The 19,890-nt window shown below is 41.6% G+C and overlaps 1 protein-coding gene across 3 annotated transcripts in view; it reads left to right on the top strand.

Moving 5' to 3' along the window:
* The window catches only part of Ppfibp1 (PTPRF interacting protein, binding protein 1 (liprin beta 1)), a 61,966-nt gene that overhangs the window by 27,143 nt on the left and 14,933 nt on the right, over window positions 1-19,890 (top strand). For 2 of the 3 annotated variants that reach the window (XM_013033436.1, XM_013033437.1), the window contains 10 exons: window positions 1,544-1,659; window positions 3,263-3,304; window positions 6,895-6,955; window positions 7,297-7,326; window positions 10,335-10,506; window positions 14,033-14,183; window positions 15,233-15,361; window positions 17,145-17,295; window positions 19,155-19,266; window positions 19,369-19,457. In XM_013033436.1, the coding sequence (XP_012888890.1) occupies window positions 1,544-1,659; window positions 3,263-3,304; window positions 6,895-6,955; window positions 7,297-7,326; window positions 10,335-10,506; window positions 14,033-14,183; window positions 15,233-15,361; window positions 17,145-17,295; window positions 19,155-19,266; window positions 19,369-19,457 (1,053 nt within the window). Of the gene's footprint in view, window positions 1-1,543; window positions 1,660-3,262; window positions 3,305-6,894; window positions 6,956-7,296; window positions 7,327-10,334; window positions 10,507-14,032; window positions 14,184-15,217; window positions 15,362-17,144; window positions 17,296-19,154; window positions 19,267-19,368; window positions 19,458-19,890 lie in introns of all 3 variants that reach the window. The other variant, XM_013033435.1, reaches the window with a different exon arrangement.

The raw sequence follows: 19,890 nt of genomic DNA, 5'->3' as shown, positions 1-19,890 counted from the left end.
ATGGGGCTAAACTGAGATTGTATAAGTGAATTTCTTTCTTTATTTTTTAGTTTTAGTTTTTACTCCAGTACTGGGGTTTAAACTCAGGGCCTTGTGCTCTTGCTTGGCTTTTTATCACTCAGGACTACTACTACTACTACTACTTGAGCCCCAACTCCATTTCCAGCATTTTTCTAGTTACTTGGAGATAAGAGTTTTATAGACTTTCCTGTCTAGACTGACTTCAAACTGTGATCCTCAGATCTTAGCCTCCTGAGTTGCTAAGATTGCAAGTGTGAGCCACCGGTGCCCTGTAGTAAATTTATTTTACATTCTTCTGATGGTGACCGAAAGATAATTGAGGAAAGATTTTATTGGTTTATTTTAAGACTTGGAGAAAAACAACCAGAGTGGAATGTACTTTGCAGAAAACTAGCACTGGCACCAGACATCTATTATGTACTGACCCGTAACTTTGTGGCTAGAGTGACAACATTATCTTGCTCATGAATCCGTCAGTGGGCAGGGTTTCACATTTAACAATCAGAGTAACTTGAAAGCTGGGCTGGAAGCAGCTGCCTGTCATCTAGAACCTCAGTTGCAGCCCTGAGCTGAACTCAGGGTGACTTGAGGCTTTCTTACAGTTCTGTCATGAGCATCTCAAGTAGGGATTGAGCAAATCTTTACAACCTTTTATGACTTTTCAGAAGTCACATAGCATCTCTTCTGCTGTGGTCACGGCTTAACTGCTTCATGAACAAGTGGCAAAAATCACATCATAAAAACATGTAAGAACTGGCCCCGGTGGCTCATACCTTTAATCCTAATGACTCAGGAGGCTAAGATCTGAAGATCATGGTTCAAAGCCAACCCATGCAGTAAAGTCTGTGAGACTCTTATCTCTAGTTAAGTACCAAAAAAGCCAGAAGTGGAGCCTTAGCCTTGAGAAGAAAAGCTAAGGGACAGTGTCTAGTTCCTGACTTTAAGTCCTAGTACTGGCTGGCAGGTGTGCGGGTGGGCGGGTGGGCTTGCATGCGTGCCCACCCCCACACACATACATGCACACACAGGATTCATGGAGAAAGCATCATTTCTGTATTTAACATCAGTAATGTAATTAATATAGGAATTCATTACAGAATAAGAGATAGAGAGTGGGGGGAAAATCCCCTACTTCTTAAAAAAATTATGTGTGTGGCCAGACACAGGTGGCTCATGCCTATAATCCTAGCTTCTTCAGAGCTAAGACCTGGAGGATGGAGGTTCAAAACCACCCTGGGCAGAAAAGTCTGTGACACTCCATTTCCAGTTAGCCAGCAGAAAGTCAGGCTGGAAGCATGACTCAAGTGAAAGAACATCAGCCTTTAGCAAGCATGCTAAACAAGTGAAAGATGCTGAGTTCAAGCAAGCTCTGTATTGGCAAAAAAAAGAAAAAAGAAAAAGCAAGAAAATTGTTCTAAATCTAGATATGAAATTTATTTTATCCTTTTACTGATTACTTATATATTAGATCTTATGTATTTTTTGTTGGATTTATTTTTTACTTTTAATAATTGTATTACAGCTCCAAACCAGCATATTGCAAGTTTCAGTTCCTTCATTATTGCCAGCAAATGTGGATGTGGAAACTGCTGAATATTCGAAGTCACCTCCCAAACAAGAAACTTCATTGCAAGAGAAGTATGTCATTTACAGCCATTTACTAGAAATGTTTAAAAATGGAGAACAACCAGAAGCTAGGGGATAATTGTAGTTAATCACAACATATGATTTTTACCCAGGGGGCAAAAGAAGGCTTGTCCTAAAGGACTCTTAAGTCAGTTGTATGTTATTAAAAGCAAAGATGTGAAGCAGGAAGTAACTGGAAACTGGAGGAAGTGATGAAAGATGTTGGAAGGAGCTTAAGGCAGTTGGGTTTTATTCTCTTGCTAGTGGGTGACCATCAAAGCATGGCAAGCAGGACAGTTCTTGTCAGGTGCCACAAGCGGTTTGGATGACTGAAGGACACAAAGATACAGTGATTTCCCTGTAGGAAAATAGAAATTTTGTCAGTATACCCTCAAATTAATTGCTTAAACTGACCTTTAGGCCAAATAAAATGTTTTAGCCAAGCATTGGTGGCTCATACTTCTAATCGTAGCTACTCAAGATGCCTAGATCTAAGGATCTGTGTTTGAAGCCACCCTGGGAAGAAATACGTGAGAGACTCTTACATCCAATTAACCTCTAAAAACTGCTTTGTGTGAAAAAGCCAAGTGAGAGTGCCTAGACCATGGGTTCAAGCCCTCGCACCACCACATAAAAATAAATAAGTTAACTAATTAATTAATGTTTTAAAATTAGGAATAACTGGGCACTGGTGTCTCATGCTTGCAATCCTAGCGACTCAGGAGGCTGAGATGAGAGTGAGGGTGAGAGACCCTTAGTTTAAGCCCTAGTACTGGCAATAAATACGTAACTATACACAGAAAAGTATTCCTCATTTTTGTGCCATTCCTGGTGCTTTTTTTCATTCTCACTGGGCTTTTTCACAGGCTGGTTCTTTAGCAGTTGAGCCACACCTTACTTCTAGCTTTTTGTTGGTTAATTGGAGATGTGTCTCACAGATTTTTCTGCCTTGAACCTTGAGAATTACAGGTGTGAACTAACTGCACCTGGTAATTTTTTATTCTGACAATTCATTTAGAATACACAATTTAATAATTATTCAACTTTACACTAGTGTTGGTTTTTAACCTTTTTTTTTTTTTTGGTCATGGAGCTTGAACTCATGGCCTGGGTGCTGTCCCTGAACTTTTCAGCTCAAGGCTAGCACTCTACCACTTTGAGCCACAGCTCTCTCTACTTCTGGTTTTCTGGTGGTTAATTGGAGATGAGGGTCTCACAGACTTTCCTGCCTGGGCTGGGCTTTGAACCATAATCCTCAGATCTCAGCCTCCTGAGTAGGTAGGATTACAGGCATGAGCTACCAGCTCCCGGCTTTTTCATTTTTAGTACAGAATTTGCTAAAGGACATAAGATGTCAACACCTTGTGACAGTTCAGGTTTTGTCTCAGGTGATTGGCCCAGCATCAGATTAACATAAGGCCCTCTGTGTAAAGTTAAGGTCAGATAGGTGAACATCCTTTCTTTGGTAGGCTAGATTTACTTAATTAAGCCATTCTAGATCTAGAGGAATTTGAACTTGCTCTGGGGTTTTGTGGACATAGCACATATGTGCAGTTTTGTTGTTGTTGTTTTTTAAATTTGTAATATTAACAAATGATTTTTTATGACATTTTAGGGATGGAAAAACAGTCCTTGGTGCTGCTGTTGATAGTCTCTCGTAAGTTACAGGACAAATGTCATGATCCAAGCCTAAGGAAAAAGGTCATCTATAACATGAACACTAAGCAATTCTAATAGCCAGTGACTGAGGCCATTAAATTTATGAATAAAGTCTAAAGGAACTGCAATGATTAGGGGAGGGTCTTAGATATTTACAAAGAAATACTAATTTAATTTTTTCTCATGCAAGGTTATTTTACATATCTTTAGGAGTTTACCAGTTATCATTTGAAGTTTAGAGTTTTTTCTTTTTGCGGGGGACAGGGTGTTTGAAACAGGGTCTCACAGTATCACCCAGTTTAGCCTCAGATCTCCCTGCAGTCATATTTCAGGCATGTGCTACAATGTGTACTTTTCATTATTATGGTTTAAAATATATACATATACATACATACATACATACATATATATATATATATATGGCTGGGAATGTGGCTTAGGATAGAGTGTTCCTTGCAGGCATGAGGCCCTGGATTCGATTCCTCAGCACCACGTACACAAAAAGAAAACCAGAAGTGGCACTGTGACTCAAGTGGTAGAGTGCTAGCCTTGAGCAAAAGAAACTCAGGGACAGTGCCTAGGCCAAAAGTCAAAGCCCCAGGACTGGCAAAAAATAATAAATATATATATATATATATATATATATATATTTTATTTGTTTATGTATTGTTATGTGATGCTTAGGATCAAACCCATTTCCTCAAGTTAGGCAAGCACTCCACCACTGAGCTATACCTCAGCCCTTAAATTCTTTTTGTTTCTTTGTTTTTTGTTTTGTGCTGGTATTAGAGCTTGAACTTTGGGCCTTGAACTTGCTTGACTCCTTCACTCAAGGCTGGCATACTGCCATCTGAGCCATACCTCCACTTCCAGCTTTTTACTGGAATTGGAGATAAAAGAATCTCGTGGAATTTTCTGCCCCATCTAGCATTGAGCTGTGATCCTCATATCTCAACCTCCTGAGTAGCTACAGTTAATTATATCATCTGACCCCTTTAATTCATTGTCAAACTGATTTCTGTTTTTGATTCCAGTAAGAATATCAGAATGTTCTCATTGGAAAAACTGAACTGGATTTTGATACTTTTAGTAGGATACTTTTAGATAGGGATGTTAATCCAAGTTAAAGTCTGGATTAAATAAGGAAATTTTTAAAATATATATCAGGGAAGTCTATTTTCAGAGCAAGATTCCAAGATGAGATTTTGTCTTTTTCTTTTTTAGCTGTTACTTTTTACTTGATTTGGTAATTAAGACCTAGCAGTTTATTTATTTATTCTTTTTTTTTTTTTTTTTGTCGGTTGTGGGGCCTGAACTCTGGGCCTGGGTAAGCTCTTCAGCTCAAGGCTAGCGCTCTACCACTTCAGCCACAGCACACTTTCAGCTTTTTCTGCTCATGTAGTGCTGAGGAATCGAACCCAGAGGCTAATGCATGCAAGGCAAGCGCTCTACCACTGAGCCACCTTCCCAGCCCTAGCAGTTTATATACATATAAGTACGGAAGAGGAAATGGCTCTGTGGCTCAAGAGGTAGAGTGCTCGCCTTGAGCTGAAGAGCACAGGGACAGTGCCCAGGCCCAGAGTTCAAGCCCCATGACCCACAAAAAAAAAAAAAGTACAGAAGAAAACTTTCAAAGTTTGTGTTCTGGAGGTGTGGCTATAGTGGTAGAATGCCGGCCTAGCAAGCACACCTCCCTGAGATCAAAACTCTAGTACTACCCCCCAAAAAGTTTGTATATTTATACTATTCTTTTTTCTTTCCTTTCTTCTTTTATTTTTTGGTAATACTAAGACTTCAACTTAGGGCTAGGTGCTATCACTTAGCTTTTTCTTTTTTCCCTCAAGGCTGGTACTGTATCACTTGAGCCACTTCTGGCTTTTTGATTTTGGGAGAGAGGTTAATTGGAAGTAAGAGTCTTACAGACTTTTCTGCCCTGGCTGGCATTGAACCTGGATCCTCAGATCTCAACATCCTGAATAGCTGGGATTATAGGCAGTGAGCCACTGGCACTAGGCTACTCTTCAATTTTTATTTTTACTTTTTGTCAGTCTGGGGCTTGGACGCAGGGCCTGGCTGTTGTCTCCGAGCTTTGAGGCACAGTGCTACTTCAGTTTTCTGGTGGTTTATTAGAGTCTCACGGATTTTCCTGCCTGGGCTGGCTTTGAACCACAATCCTCAGATCTCAGCCTTCTGAGTAGCTAGGATTACAGGTGTGAGCTGCTGGTAGTCGGCCACTGTTGTATTTTGAGAGCAGACATGTTGCATCCCCACCCCTCTTGTGAAGATAGGGATCAGACTCAGAGCATCTCCCATGTTAAGGATGCACTCTAGGTATGAAGCACAGACTCAGTCCCTCATTTTAAAAACTGATTATCTATTCCTGTGTTCAATGTTGGGTAAGATCGCCTCCAGATGTTAATTATGTAAGAGCGAAAGTGTCTGTGTATTTATAGTCTCTCCCTTTGCCTACCTGAAAATAGCAAATGAATTATTACAGTCAATGAGAAGAATTCCTGCACTACACTTTTCTCAGAAGGATGAAGTGAGTTTCTTTGCTAAGCTTCAAAAATTTCTGGCTTTCTGAATTAAGAAGTAATACTTCATTTTTAACATGAAGGATTAGATATGAACAGTAGATCAGTGTTTTAAAAGTTGCTGCTATAGCCAAGCACCGGTAGCTCAGGCCTGTAATCCTAGCTACTCAGGTAGCTGAGATCTAAGAATTGATGTTTGAAGCCATCCCAGACAGAAAAGTCTTTGAGACTCTTATTTCTAGTTAACCAGAAAAAGCTAGAAGTGGAGCCAAAATTGGCTCAAGTGGTAGATTACCAGTCTTGTTTTTGTGTGTGTTGCTCATGGGGCTTGAACTCAGGGCCTGGGCACTGTACCTGAGTTCTTTTGCTCAAGGCTAGCATAGAGCAAAAACAAGCAAAAGCGGGAAGTTTTGAATTCAAACTTTAGTACTGGCGCATACGCGTGCACAAATTGTTTCTGGTATAATTGTATAGATTCAAGTGGAGGTACTAGATCCATGGAAAATACTGGTTAATTTTCAAATATTGATCTCACAAGGGTAATCCTAAGTGGTTTTTTTTAGCTATTCTAACATATTTAGAGTATTGGCAGGCCAACAAACTGTGGGGGTTTTTTTGTTTTGTTTTTTGTTTTGGCCAATCCTGGGGCTTGAACTCTGGGCATGGGAGCTAACCCTGAGCTTCTTTTTTTGCTCAAGGCTAGCACTCTACCACTTGAGCCATAGGGCCACTTCCAGGTTTTTCTGAGTATTTTATTGGAGAGTAGAGTCTCATAGACTGTCCTGCCCGGGCTGGCTTCCAACCATGACTCTTAGAGCTCAGCCTTCTGAGTAGCTAGGATTACAGGTATGAGCCACCAGCACCTAGACATCCTTGCTTTTTAAAGAAGTAAATGTTAGTTAAGTACAGAAGTGAATGCCTGATTCTAGATTTTCTTTATGACCAAAAATTCAACCCACAACAATTTTAGTTTCTTTTGAAGATGAACAACTTAGAAACAAAAGCATCAGAGCCACATAATATTAATTTTAATTATGATTGTTGCTATTTTTAGGCCTTCAAGTCTGCAAAAGTCCAGCAGCCTGGGGAACTTGAAGAAAGAGATATCAGATGGGGTAAGTTTGGTTTTGTTTTGTTTTTTATTTTCTATTAACCTGAGGTATTTTCATTTTATCTCTTCCATTTTGCAAGTAAAACTCTTAGGAAGAACTTTTGGTTTGCTAATAGGAAGTCATAAGTATGATTATGAGCCATCAAAAGTAGTACATAAAATTAAAAATTGAAACTTAAATGAAATATTGGAATAAATATAAACATGATTTTTGTTGTTTTTGTAGTTTAAAAGTTGTCAGCTTAAAAAAAAGTTGTTAGCTTTTTTGTATTTATGGAAATGTGAACAAATTTTCAGTCTATAAAGGATTTCTATAATGGTCTTAAATATTGTTGTTTTGAATAGGAAAAGGAGTCTACTCAGAAGCCTTCAGAGGTAATTTTTTTAATTAATTCATTTTTTGTTTATATGGTACCAAGGAATCGAACCCAGGGCCTCATGCATGCTAGGCAAGTGCTCTACCAGTAAGCCACATTCCTAGCCTCCCTCCCCCACATCAGGTAATTTTTATATTCAAATTAATGTACCAAAATGTTTTCAACTTACCATTGCATATGAATTACCTAAATGTCTGTATTAGACCAGAATTCACAGGATCCCTGAAACATTACACATCTGAAAGAATGCAGACACTGGGGTCGTGCACTCTTTGGCTCCAGTTCTATGCAATGTCCTACATAGATAGGTCCATAGTGGACTTCAGACAAAGTGGAGGCTGCTGGCTATGCTGGGTGCCAGTGACTCAGGTATATAATCCTAGCTATTCTGGAAGCTGAGATTCAAAGAATCTTGATTCTAAGCAATTTAGCTAGAAAAGTCCAAGAGATTCCTCTCCAATTAACTAACAAAAACCTGGGCTGGAGGTATGGCTTCAGCAGTAGAACACCAGCCAAGCAAACAAAAGCTAAGCAAGTGGGAGATCCTGAGTTCAAAAAGCTCAGTACACCGTAGTTGGGCATCCATGTCTCAGGCCTATAATCCTAACAATTCAGGAAGCTGAGATCTAAAGATCTAGGTTCAAAACCACTCTGGGCAGACAAATCTGAAAGACTTGTATCTTTAATTAACCAGCAAAATGCTGGACGTATGACGCAAGTGGTAGAGTGATAGTATGGAGCATAAAAGCCAACCAAGAGCTCAATGACCTGAGTTCAAATATCAGTACTGGCACAAAGACAAGTTAATTTTATGTTATGTGAATTTCATGTCCATCAGTTATTAAAAGCAAAAAGAAAACTGAACTCATAATCAGGCCATTTGATGTTTTTTGTGCGTGTGCATGTGCCTGTACTAAAAGCTTAAATTCATGGCCTGGGCACTGTCCCTTAGCTTTTCCTCTTAAGATTTGCTCTATTATTTGAGCACATCTCTGCTTTTGACTTTTTGCTGGTTAGTTGGGGATAAGAGTCTCATAGACTTTCCTGCCTGGGCTGGCTTCCAATCGTGATCCTCATATCTCAATCTCCTGAGTAGCTAGGATTACAGGCGTGAGCCATTGGCACCCAGCTATCAGTTCTTAATGGCCATCCTATACTTTCTTAGGCCTCACAAGAAGGCTTAAGGTGCCAGTATTTTATTGTATAAGACTACTGTCCATCTGAAACAAACATGTCAGCCTTTTTTTTTTTTTTTTGATGGTTGTGGGGCTTGAACCCTGGGCCTGGGCACTGTCCCTCAGCTCTTCAGCTCAAGGCTAGCACTCTACCACTTGAGCCACAGTGCCATTTCTGGCTTTTTTCTACTTATGTGGTGCTGAGGGATTGGACCTAGGGCTTCATGCATGCAAGGCAAGCACTCTACCACTGAGCTACCTTCCCAGCCCACATGTCAGCCTTTTTAAAGATGTCTATCACATAGGCTCCAGTTCTTTTTGCTCTGGTTTTCAATCATGAACACTGGTAAAGGAGACAGCTGGGTAATCAAGCTGAGGTGTAGTATCTTGACTCTTAGCTCTTAATGCCTGAGTCATTATATGCAGAAGGGGCAAAGTGGGCAATGGAGATAGCTATCAATAAGATCCTGTTTGACTTGTCACTTCAATAAATGGGTAAAAGATCTGACATAAGTGTTCAGACAGATAATAACAGCACTATATTGTGCTGTCAAGATAAACTTGTAATTAGTGCAAGCAGTAGATCATATAGAGTAAAAAATCGAGACCTTGTCAGGTGCTGGTGTCTCATGCCTGTAATCCTTAGCTATTCAGGAGGCTGAGATCTGAGGATCACAGTTCAAAGCCAGCTTGGACAGAAAAGTCCCCATAGGCCTCTTATCTCCAATTAACCACTCAAAAACCAGAAGTGGAGCTGTGGCTCTAAGTGGTAGAGCACTGGCCTAGAGCAAAAGAGCTTAGGGACAGTGCTCAGACGGAGTTCAGGCCCTACACCTGGCAAAAAAAAAAAGACACCTTAAAATATCTATATGCCTTTACCTTTTTTCCATGTCTGCAAAAGAAAGAAACAGAAAGCAAAATATGTTACAGAAATGACAGCATGTACAAGATGCTGGTGGCTTATACCTATAATCCTAGCTACTCAGGAGGGTGAGATCTGAGGATTGTGATTCAGTCAGCCTAGACAGAAAAATCCACAAGACTTACCTCTAATTAACTAGCAAAAAGCCAGAAGTGGAGATGTGGTTCAAAGTGGTAGAGTGCCAGCCTCGAGTAAAAAAAAAAAAAGCCAAATGAGAACACAAGGATCTGAGTTCAAGCCCCAGAACCAAAAAAAGAAAAAAAAAAGAATTACATTGTGTTGAAGTTGTTGTAATATATGATGTAAGATATATTGTAATTCTTTCTATATTTTTTTTGGTCTTGGGGCTTGAACTTGGGGCCTGAGCTCTGTCTCTGCAGTTTTGTGCTCAATCACTGAGCCATAGTCCACTATCAGTGTTTTGGTGGCTAATGGAGATAAGATGCTCATGGACTTTCCTGCCAAGGCTGACTTTGAACCACAATCTTCAGATCTCAGCCTCCTGAGTAGCTAGGATGACAGATGTGAGTCATTAGCACCCTTGCCTTCAGTTATTCATTTGTTTATTTATTTTTGCCAATTCTGGAACTTGAACTCAGGGGCCTGGGCACTGTCCCTGAGCCTCTCTGCTCAAGGCTAGTGCTCTACCACTTGAGCCACAGTGCCACTTCCAGCTTTTTCTGAGTAGTTTATTGGAGATAAGAGTCTCATGGACTTTTCTGACCAGGCTAGCTGAGAATCACTGTCTCAGATCTCAAACTCCTGAGTAGCTAGGATGGGAGGTGTGAACCACTAACATACAGCTTCAGTTATTCTTTAAATAAAATAAGCACCATGTTCCCTTGAGCCTGGCATATCCTAATGGTTTCATATGTTAATACGCTGTTTTCCTCATGACTCCCCTCTCAGGAAAAAGCCCCAGGAGAAGGCCGCACGTGTGGGACCCTCCCTCCCAAGATTCCCAGACATGTTCCTTCTGTGGATGACAACCCCTTTGGCACTCGAAAAGCGAGATCTTCTTTTGGCCGGGGCTTTTTCAAAATCAAAAGCAACAAGAGGACGGCAAGTGCTCCCAACCTGGGTACGTGTGGCCATGAGGCCTGCAGCCCGACTGCTTGGTGGCAGCAGGGCTCAAGCTTGATTCTCTCTTCCAAGGTTCCCATGTGTTTCTCCTCAGAAATGAACAGAATGACTTGGGGGAGAGCTTAGCAAAAAATGTTTCAGTGGGTGTTTTGTTTTGTTTGGGCCACTGCTGGGTCTTGAATTCAACCTCACTTGGCTTCTTTTTGCACTCTCCCACTTGAGCCACACCTCCACTTAGAGCCCTTTGCTGGTTCATTGGAGACAAGAGCCCCAGATTTTTCTGCCCAGGTTGGCCTTGAACTGTGCTCCTCAGATCTCAGCCTCCTGAGTAGCTGGGATTACAAGTGTTAATTACTAGCACCTGGCTACTTAGCAGTGTGAAGATGCATTGACTCATCCTGCTCAGTGTCCTGCAACCTCCACTTAAAGCCTGGATTCTTTGTGATTTCATTCTGGAAATTTCCTTTTTGGTGGTTGGTTGTGTGTTGTGGACAGCTGTGCTAGAGTTGGTGTGTAACTGTCAGCATTGTGCATGCTGCTCCTCCACCGTGTTTCATCTGTGTTTCATTTTATCATCCATCCCCTGTGTTCTCTCCGTGGGGCTGCGTGTGATTGTGTGCGTTGTTTGGATATCGGAAGATCGTGAACGAAGTGCCAGTGCACCCACCTTAGGTATTGTACCCGTGCATGCCAGCCTCATCAGCACTGTGCTCCAGACCCAGCTAATTCCTGCTCTAAGCCTCTCTGATTGCTAGAAAGTGAGCTGGCAGCAATCAGAAAACATTGTTCACTATTTCATAGTATTCCATCTGCTGCTATAATAGACTTCTTAGACCTTTTACTTCAAGCCTCAATGCTGTTTTAAAGCTCATCTACAGAGTGTCGGGAAGAAGTGTTCTGTCATTTTTCATCCTACTCTTTCTCTTTCCCTGTCCTAGGAGCACATCTCCACATGAATATTTTCCTCTATTCACAAAGGAACTGCATGTTGCCATCTGCTGTGACTCACTCCTGTAATTCTAGGTACTTAGGAGGCTGGGATCTGAGGATCAAGGTTTGAAGCCAGCCTGAGCAGGAAAGTCTGTGAGATTTTTATCTTTCATTAACCAGCAAAAGACCCAAATTAGAAGCATTGCTGAAGTGACAGACTGTAAGCCTTCAGGGAAAAAGCTAAGGGGCAGTGTCCAGGCACCAAAATAAAAGTGCCAGTCACTGGGTAGAGAATTTTATACAGGAGACTTACAGAAGATAGTTTAGATTCTCTTCTCCTAGGGAACCGACTTCTGACCTTTAATAGTTTTGAAGATGAAGATCATATTTATTGATGCCAAAGCTAACTTTATATGTTATAATTTGGATAGTTAACCCAAAGTAATTTTAGGAGAAAGGAAGATGAGTTTTCTTCTTTGTTGTGCCTAGCATACAGTGGGGTAAACAAGTCCTCAGAAGGAGGATAGGATGTTTTTAAAATGAGGCGATAGCAGCATGCAGATGGCCCCTGCCTGGACTCCTAGGTGCTCAGAAAGCTGAGATTTGAGAATCCCAGAAGTCATCTCAGGTAGGAGAGTCTGAGAGACTCTCATCTACAACTTTAACCAACAAAAAGCCAGAAGTAGAGGTGTGGCTCAAGTGGTAGAGCACCAATCTTGAGCAAAATAGCCAAGTGAAAGAGCAAGACCCTGAGTTTAAGATCCTGAGTTCAAGACCTAGTATCAGCACACAGACAAAAAGTAAATAAACAGATAAGTAAATAGAATGAAATAAAATGAGTATAAACTAGACCATATTTTCAAAGACACTTGTACCTATCTTGGCTTTAGGGTGTGAATGAGCAGATTTCTGTGGATCTTTTAGTAGGTCCTGTCCCCCTACGTAGATGTCTACCTGTCTACTTGTGTATGCCGGCTAGGTGATTTGCTCTGTGGCCATACATTCTAAAATGAGCACTGGATACATAAACAGATCTAGTGAGACAACTATGATCGTGTCTTCTCTGTCTTTCTAAAGAATTGTAGATGATGCTTTGAAACAAACGGTGCTTACTATAACCTATAATCACAGCTCTGCTTCATAGAAAAGTCAGCTTTTGCAATTTATATTTCTTACTGAAACACTTTGTTGAGATTTTATTTTTTGTTGTTTATATGTTTGTCCTTTTTTTGTTTGTGTTGATACTAGAACTTGAACTCAGAGCGTAGCCACTGTCAATTAGCTTTTTTGCTCAAGTCTGACACCCTTACACTTTAGCCATACCCCTATATCAGGTTTTTTGCTGGTTAATGGAAGTTGAGAATCTCTCAGATTTGTCCTTCCCAGGCTGGAACCTTTAAACCTCCATCCTCAGATCTCAGCTTCTTGAGTAGCCAAGATTTCAAGTGTGAGCCACCGATGCCCAGCTCTTGTACGTGTGTGTCTGTGTTTTGGGTTTTTTTTTTTTTAGCAAGTTTTAATTTATAAAATGAAAAGTCAAGCAGCAGTCCTTGTGTTCAGTAGTGTACAATTGTCTACTAAAGGACAACTCAACTAAAGCAGTTTGTACTTGGAGATCTGGCAAGTTATTCTTTCTACACAAAATCATGCGGAATTCTTTTTTTTGGGGGGAGGGTCCAGTTGTGGGGCCTGAACTCGGGGCCTGGGAGCTGTCACTCAGCTCTTCAGCTCAAGGCTAGCGCTCTACCACTTGAGCCACAGCACCACTTCTGGCTTTTTTCTTTTTGCTTATGTGGTACTGAGGAATCGAACCCAGGGCCTCATGCATGCAAGGCAGGTGCTCTACCACTGAGCCACCTTCCCAGCCCTGGAATTCATTTTGTATCAGAAGAAAGACTAGCCCAGGCATCTGTGACTTACGCTGTAGTGCTAGCTATTCAAAAGGGCTCAGATCTGAGAGTCGAGGTTCAAAGCCAGCAAGTGCAGAAAAATCTGGAGACTATTATCTCCAATGAGCCAATAAAAAGCCAGAAGTTGGGGTGTGGCTCAAGTGGTAGAGTAACACCATTGAGGGAAAAACATGAAGCCCTGAGTTCAAGCCTCAGGATTGGAACAAAAACAAAAAAGATAACAATCCTGAAGGGTGCTGGTTGCTCACGCCTGTAATCCTAGCTACTCAGGAGGCTGAGTCAGCCAGGCAGGAAAATGCATGAGACTCTTATTTCCAATTAACCACCAAAAAAGCTGGAAGTGGAGCCGTGGTTCACAGTGTTAAGAATGCTGGCCTTGAGCACAAAAGCTCAGGGATAGTGTTCAGGCCCCAAATTCAAGCCTCAGGACACACACACACACACACACTCACACACACAGAGTTGACCTTTCATAATCTCAAATGAGAGGTTAAATTAATTAACTTCATACATAAGAGAAAACTCAAAATAGGACATTTATATTCCATTTATCATATTTCAGGGTACTATCTAACTCACAGATTTATAAACCAATAGAATTCTTAACAGTTGCAAAAGCGAGAAGGTTAATCTAATCATGCCATAATTTAAATCTCATCAAGTCTCCATTCTTCTTTGGAATAGCTGAAACAGAAAAGGAAGCAGCAGAGCACTTAGATTTGGCTGGTGTGTCTTCTCGGCCCAGAGCTTCACAGGGGACCGGCCCCTTCCAGCTATCTCCACCTTCTCCAGACTCCAGAAAGAAATCCCGAGGGATCATGAGACTTTTTGGAAAGTAAGTGCAGTGAGTCTCACACGTTATTCAAATGGGAAGAGGAATGGGCAGATAAGCACCAAATTAGAAGATTTTGTGTTTCTCTTTTTGTTTTTGGGGGGTCCGGTCCTGGGGCCTGAACTCTGGGCCCAGGCGCTATCCCTCAGCTCTTCAGCTTAAGGCTAGCGCTCTACCACTTGAGCCACAGCACCACTTCCGGCTTTTTTTCTTTTTGCATATGTGGTGCTGAAGAATTGAACCCAGGGCCTCATGCATGGAAGGCAAGCGCTCTACCACTGAGCCACCTTCCCAGCCCTGTGTTTCTCTTTTGAGAGAACTTGGGGATTCCCTAATTGATTGGGCTTCAAGTCAGTGTTTCAATTCAAATGTTAAGGTGTGTTTTTTTTTTCTGATACAGAATTAGTGCCACATGGGGCTGGGAAGGTGACTCAGTGGTAGAGCACTTGCCTTGCATGCATGAGGCCCTGGGTTCTATTCCTCAGCACCACATAAGCAAAAAGAAAAAAGCCGGAAGTGGTGCTGTGGCTCAAGTGGTAGAGCGCTAGCCTTGAGCTGAAGAGCTGAGGGACAGCTCCCAGGCCCAGAGTTCAGGCCCCACAATCGGACCAAAAAAAAAAAGAAGAAAAGAAAAAAAGCCAGAAGTGGCACTGTGGCTCAAATGGTAGAGTCCTAGCCTTGAGCTGAAGAGTTGAGGGACAGCGCCCAGGCCCAGAGTTCAGGTCCCACAACCGGACCCCCCAAAAAAAAAAAGAATTAGTGCCACGTGATTTTATCTGGAAAGAATAGCCACTAGCTGGGTGCTGGTGGCTCACACCTGTAATCCTAGCTATTTAGGAGGCTGAGATGTGAGGATAATGGAGTTCAAACCTTAGGACCAACACCAGAAAAAAAAAAAATAGCACTGCCAGACATTTGAATGTAAACATTATGTCTGGCATAAAAAGAAAAGTAGTTCAAATGTACCCACCAGTTAAAAAGATTTTTTATTAACTGTGAAGTCTAAATTGTCCTTGTATAATTCTTGGCTCCATGAGTTATATCTTCTTCAGACTTAAGAGAAGCCAATCAACTACCTTCAGTCCAGATGACTTGTCTGAGCCTGAGTTCAAACGAGGAGGGACCCGGGCGACTGCAGGCCCCCGACTCGGGTGGTCTCGAGATTTGGGACAGTCCAACAGGTAAGAACAGCTGTGTGAGTGGACTTTATCTTTAGTTCATTTGTTTGTATGATTGATTGGTTAATTATGCCAGTACTTGCACTCAATGGTTAAACCCAGAGCTTTGTGCTCCCCCTTGGATTTGTTGTTCATGGCTGGCAAGCTATCACTTGTATCACACTTCTATTTCTTGCATTTTTTGCTAGTTAATTGGAGATGAGTCTCACTGGATTTTTCTTAGCAGACGGGATTACTGGTGTGAGCCACAGCCTCCTAAGTAGCTGGGATTACAAGCATTACCACCAGCATCTGGCTTGGACTTTGGTATCCCAGTTGTCAAGGCCTTGTAAACAACTCTGTGTTAGTCTTGTGGCTGGGTTAACTACTGGGTGCTGTTAAGTTCAAAGCTCCGGTACCAGCACAAAATGGGAAAAAAGTATGTGCTAGCTTGTGGCTCAGTAGTGAAGCTCTTTGCTAACATGCATAGGGTCCCCTCTCCAGCACAAGAAAAAACAACAGTATAATCTAGAATCACATTGCGTAGATTTCATTTCTCACATTATCCCTTTCTGCCAGCCGGGTGGGCAGCCTTGAGCAGTGACTGTACTGCAGTCTTCCTGTCATAATACTGATAAGGACTGCCTACCCCCAAAAGGCGATTCCAGAGACTGAGTTAATATGTGCTAAGTATCTGGCAAATAGTAACCATTGCCTAAACATTAGAGATTGAATCTTTGAAAGCCAGTAGAGGTATGCTATCAGAATTCTTAGACCTATCAAGAGTAGATAATGATTTATCTATTAAGGCACCTAGAACTTTTCTTAACTGCCTTGAGGGTGCATGGAGTATAAGAACATAGAAGGGAGGAGTTGGTACACACACCTTTCAAGCATTGATGACCAATCTTTTAAGATAATGAGTAGACTAGAAACCTTTTAAACTCAGGCCCTCCCATATAGGCACTTCACTGGTAAGGAGGGAGCTCTGTGGCCTTCTTCAAACACCAAATGGTTTCATTTGCCATATGTTGCCTTTAAATATAGTAAATGACTTCCTTGTAGTATTTAAAAAATAAAATGCTGGGAGCTTGCGAGCCATGATTGTAATCCCAGCTACTAAGGAGGCCTGAGGACCCAATTTGAAGCCAGTTGGAACAGAAGTATCTATGGGACTCTTTAAGTTAACCAGCAAAAAGCCAGGGGTAAAAGTGTGACTCAAGAGGTAGAGTGATAGCTTTGAGTGAAAAAGTAAAGAGAAAGTTCAAGCCCCCATACTGGCACACACATATGTTCATCTTCACCCTTTTTTCAAACAGGAACATTATTTGTATGGCTAGGTAAAAGGAAAATAGGTATTTTGTTTTGATTTCTCTTTCCTCCATGAGGTGAGGGCATTGTGTCTTCCTCTCATCTTGTGCCGACTAGAAAGAAACCACAATTCTGCCAAAGTTAACTCAAATTAGATTTAGTTATTTTTTTCAGTAATGCTTGAGTATTACCTGTTTGGGAATGTACTCTTCAAACAACAGGGTTTCAGGTTAATGACTTATAGTGGTTCAACTTGGTGTTCTTCTGTAGAATATATTCTTTTATTGAGTGTGTGTGTGTCGGGGAGGGAGGGGGTGCTGGTTCTAGGGCTTGAACTCAGGGCCTTGCACTTTTGACTTTTTTGCACAAGTCTGGCACACCACTTGAGCCACAGCTCCACTTCTAGCTGTTTTTGCTATTTAATTGGGTATAACAGCTGTTCAAAGTACACAGTTGGAGTTGATTTCTTTCTCATGCAGTTGTCATTTTCCTATAGTAACTTGGATATGCCATTTGCCAAGTGGACCAAGGAGCAAGTTTGTAATTGGCTGGTAGAACAAGGCCTGGGGTCTTACCTGAATTCTGGCAAGCACTGGATCACCTCTGGCCAAACCCTTCTGCAGGCTTCCCCACAGGATCTGGAGAAGGTAATCTTCTCTTGTTTACAAAACACTTGAGAGAAGGAGAATGCAAATGTAGGATTGTTTCTTATGGTAGAGAACAGGCTGGTTAGGGCCTAGGTAACTTCTCCTGATGAAGTTGGGGTTCAAGCTTCAAGACCAGAAGGAACAAAAACAGAAGTTTCAGTTTTCAAGTATTTCATAATTACTTATTTCATCTCATAAACTTAAAAGGAAGGATTTTGCTGGGCACTGATGCCTCACACACCTATAATCCTAGCTACTCCGGAGGCTGAGAGCTGAGGATTGTAGTTCAAAGCCAGCCTGGGCAACAAAATCCAAGAGATTCTTACCTCCAATTAATGACTAGAAAACCAGACATGAAACTGTAGCTCAAAAGTGGTAGAGCACTAGCCTTCAGCAAAAATGCTCAGGGACAGTGCCCAGGCCCTGAATTCAAGCCCCAATACTGATTGGGTGGGGAGCCCAGGCCCTGAATTCAAGCCCCATTACTGATTGGGTGGGGAGCAGGGCCTCCTCTTGATGCTTTTTTTTTCCCCCCTGTGACCCAGATTTGAACTTAAGGTCTTATTCTTACTTGGCTGGTTCTCTATCAATTGAACCATGCTTCCAGCCATAATTTTTTTGGTATTGATACTGGAGTTTAAACTCAGGGCCTGGTTGCTTTTTCACTCAAAGCAATCATTTTACCAATTGAATCACACAGCTTCACTTCTGGCTTTTTGCTGGTTAATTGAAAATAACTCTTGGATTTGTCTGCCCTAGCTGGCTTTGAAACACTGTTCTCAGATCTTAATGTCCTGAACAGCTAGGATTATAGGTGTAAGCCACCAGCACCTGGCTTTGTCTTGATGATTTTTGTTTTTTTTTTAATTAAATGGTTCTTTAAGCCATAATTGTTGGCTTATGTAATTATATGTCCATGATAATAAGCCTTAAGCTTACACATCTCAAAACCATTGGGGGCCTTATTGCTGACTTACCATCTATGTGCCATATATAATTCAGTAACAGCAACAGAAAAACAAAAAAGCCTCATTTGCCAAGCACTGGTGGCTCATGCCTATAATCCTAGTTACTCAAGAGGCTGAGATCTAAAGATTGTGGTTTGAAGCCAGCCTGGGGAAGGAAAAGCTGTAAGACTTATCTCCAACTAACTACTCAGAAAATGCTCAAGTGGTAGGGCATTAGCCTTGAGCAAAAGAAGCTCAGGGATAGCACTGAGGCCCTAAGTTCAAGCTCCACAAAATTCCTTATATATTTTGTGTCCCAATAATTTAATACTTTGTACAGGATAAGGGTGAAATTATTATTGCTACATTTACTGTCTTACAAAGAGAATGAGTCAGTAGAGAATTTCTAACACACACTAATTGTGGTAGTCTTGACTCTTGAGAGTCCTCTTATTCAACAAGTTTTCACTAGCCTTGGTTAATATTATTAGATCTTAGTGTGATGCAGAATGTGGTCTTGTGTACATGCATGTGTGTATGCATGCGCACATGTGTGTGCATGTGTGTGTGTGCTCACATACACTCTGATACTAGCGTTTGAACTCAGGACCTTTAACTCTCACTGAGCTTTTTCTACACAAGGCTACTTGAGCCATACCTTCACTTCTGGCTTCTTGTTGGTTCATTGGGGATAAGAGTCCTACCGACATATTTTTCTGGCATGGTTGCCTTAGACCCTGGATCCTCATAGCTCAGCTTCCTGATCAGTGACAGGGGTGTGAGCTACCAGTACTTAGCATCAGCATCTGGTCTTCGATGATGCTTCACCTAGGGGAATCAGCATCCTTTGCCAGTGAACACAGTGCATATAAACAAGAATGAGAAGATTGATCTTTCTGCTGATGGTTTCAGGAACTTGGAATTAAGCATTCACTTCATAGGAAGAAACTGCAGCTGGCTTTGCAGGCCCTAGGATCCGAAGAAGAAACAAACCATGGAAAGTTGGATTTCAACTGGGTCACTAGTAAGAGGTTTTTATGCTTAAAAGAATATTGCTGCTTTTTTTTTTTTTTTCCTTTTCAGTCACCAAAACAGATATTCTGTGGCACTGGTTTCTGTCTTTCAGGATGGCTTGATGATATTGGCCTCCCCCAGTACAAGACTCAGTTTGATGAAGGACGAGTGGATGGCCGAATGCTACACTACATGACTGTTGTAAGTGATTGTCAGTCCGGATCTGGGGGAGTAATACTTTTTTCTCTGAGAAGAATGTGAATAGGGAATTGCCTCCAGAGTGGGGGCTTCGCCTATCACCCTAGCTACATCTCAGGAAGCTGAGATCTGAGGATCATGGTTCAAAGCCAGCCTGGACAGACAAATCCAAAAGACTCTTAGTCTTCAATGAACTACTGAAAAAATGGAAGTGTAGCTATGGCTTAAGTAGTAGAATATTGGGCTTGAGGAAAAAAGCTAAGGGACAGCACCCCCCCCCCAGTTCAAGTGTAAGTACTGGCACAAAAAAAAATAGAAATAATGGGACTGGGAAGTTGGCTCAGTGGTAGAGCACTTGCCTTGCATGCATGAGGCCCTGGGTTCGATTCCTCAGCACCACATAAGCAAAAAGAAAAAAGCCGGAAGTGGTGCTGTG

The sequence above is a fragment of the Dipodomys ordii genome, unplaced genomic scaffold (genome assembly GCF_000151885.1).
Source record: "Dipodomys ordii isolate 6190 unplaced genomic scaffold, Dord_2.0 Scaffold167, whole genome shotgun sequence".
Taxonomy (NCBI): Eukaryota; Metazoa; Chordata; class Mammalia; order Rodentia; family Heteromyidae; genus Dipodomys; species Dipodomys ordii.
The sequence above is the reverse complement of the archived record's forward strand: the minus strand, read 5'-3'. Positions and strand labels throughout refer to the sequence as shown.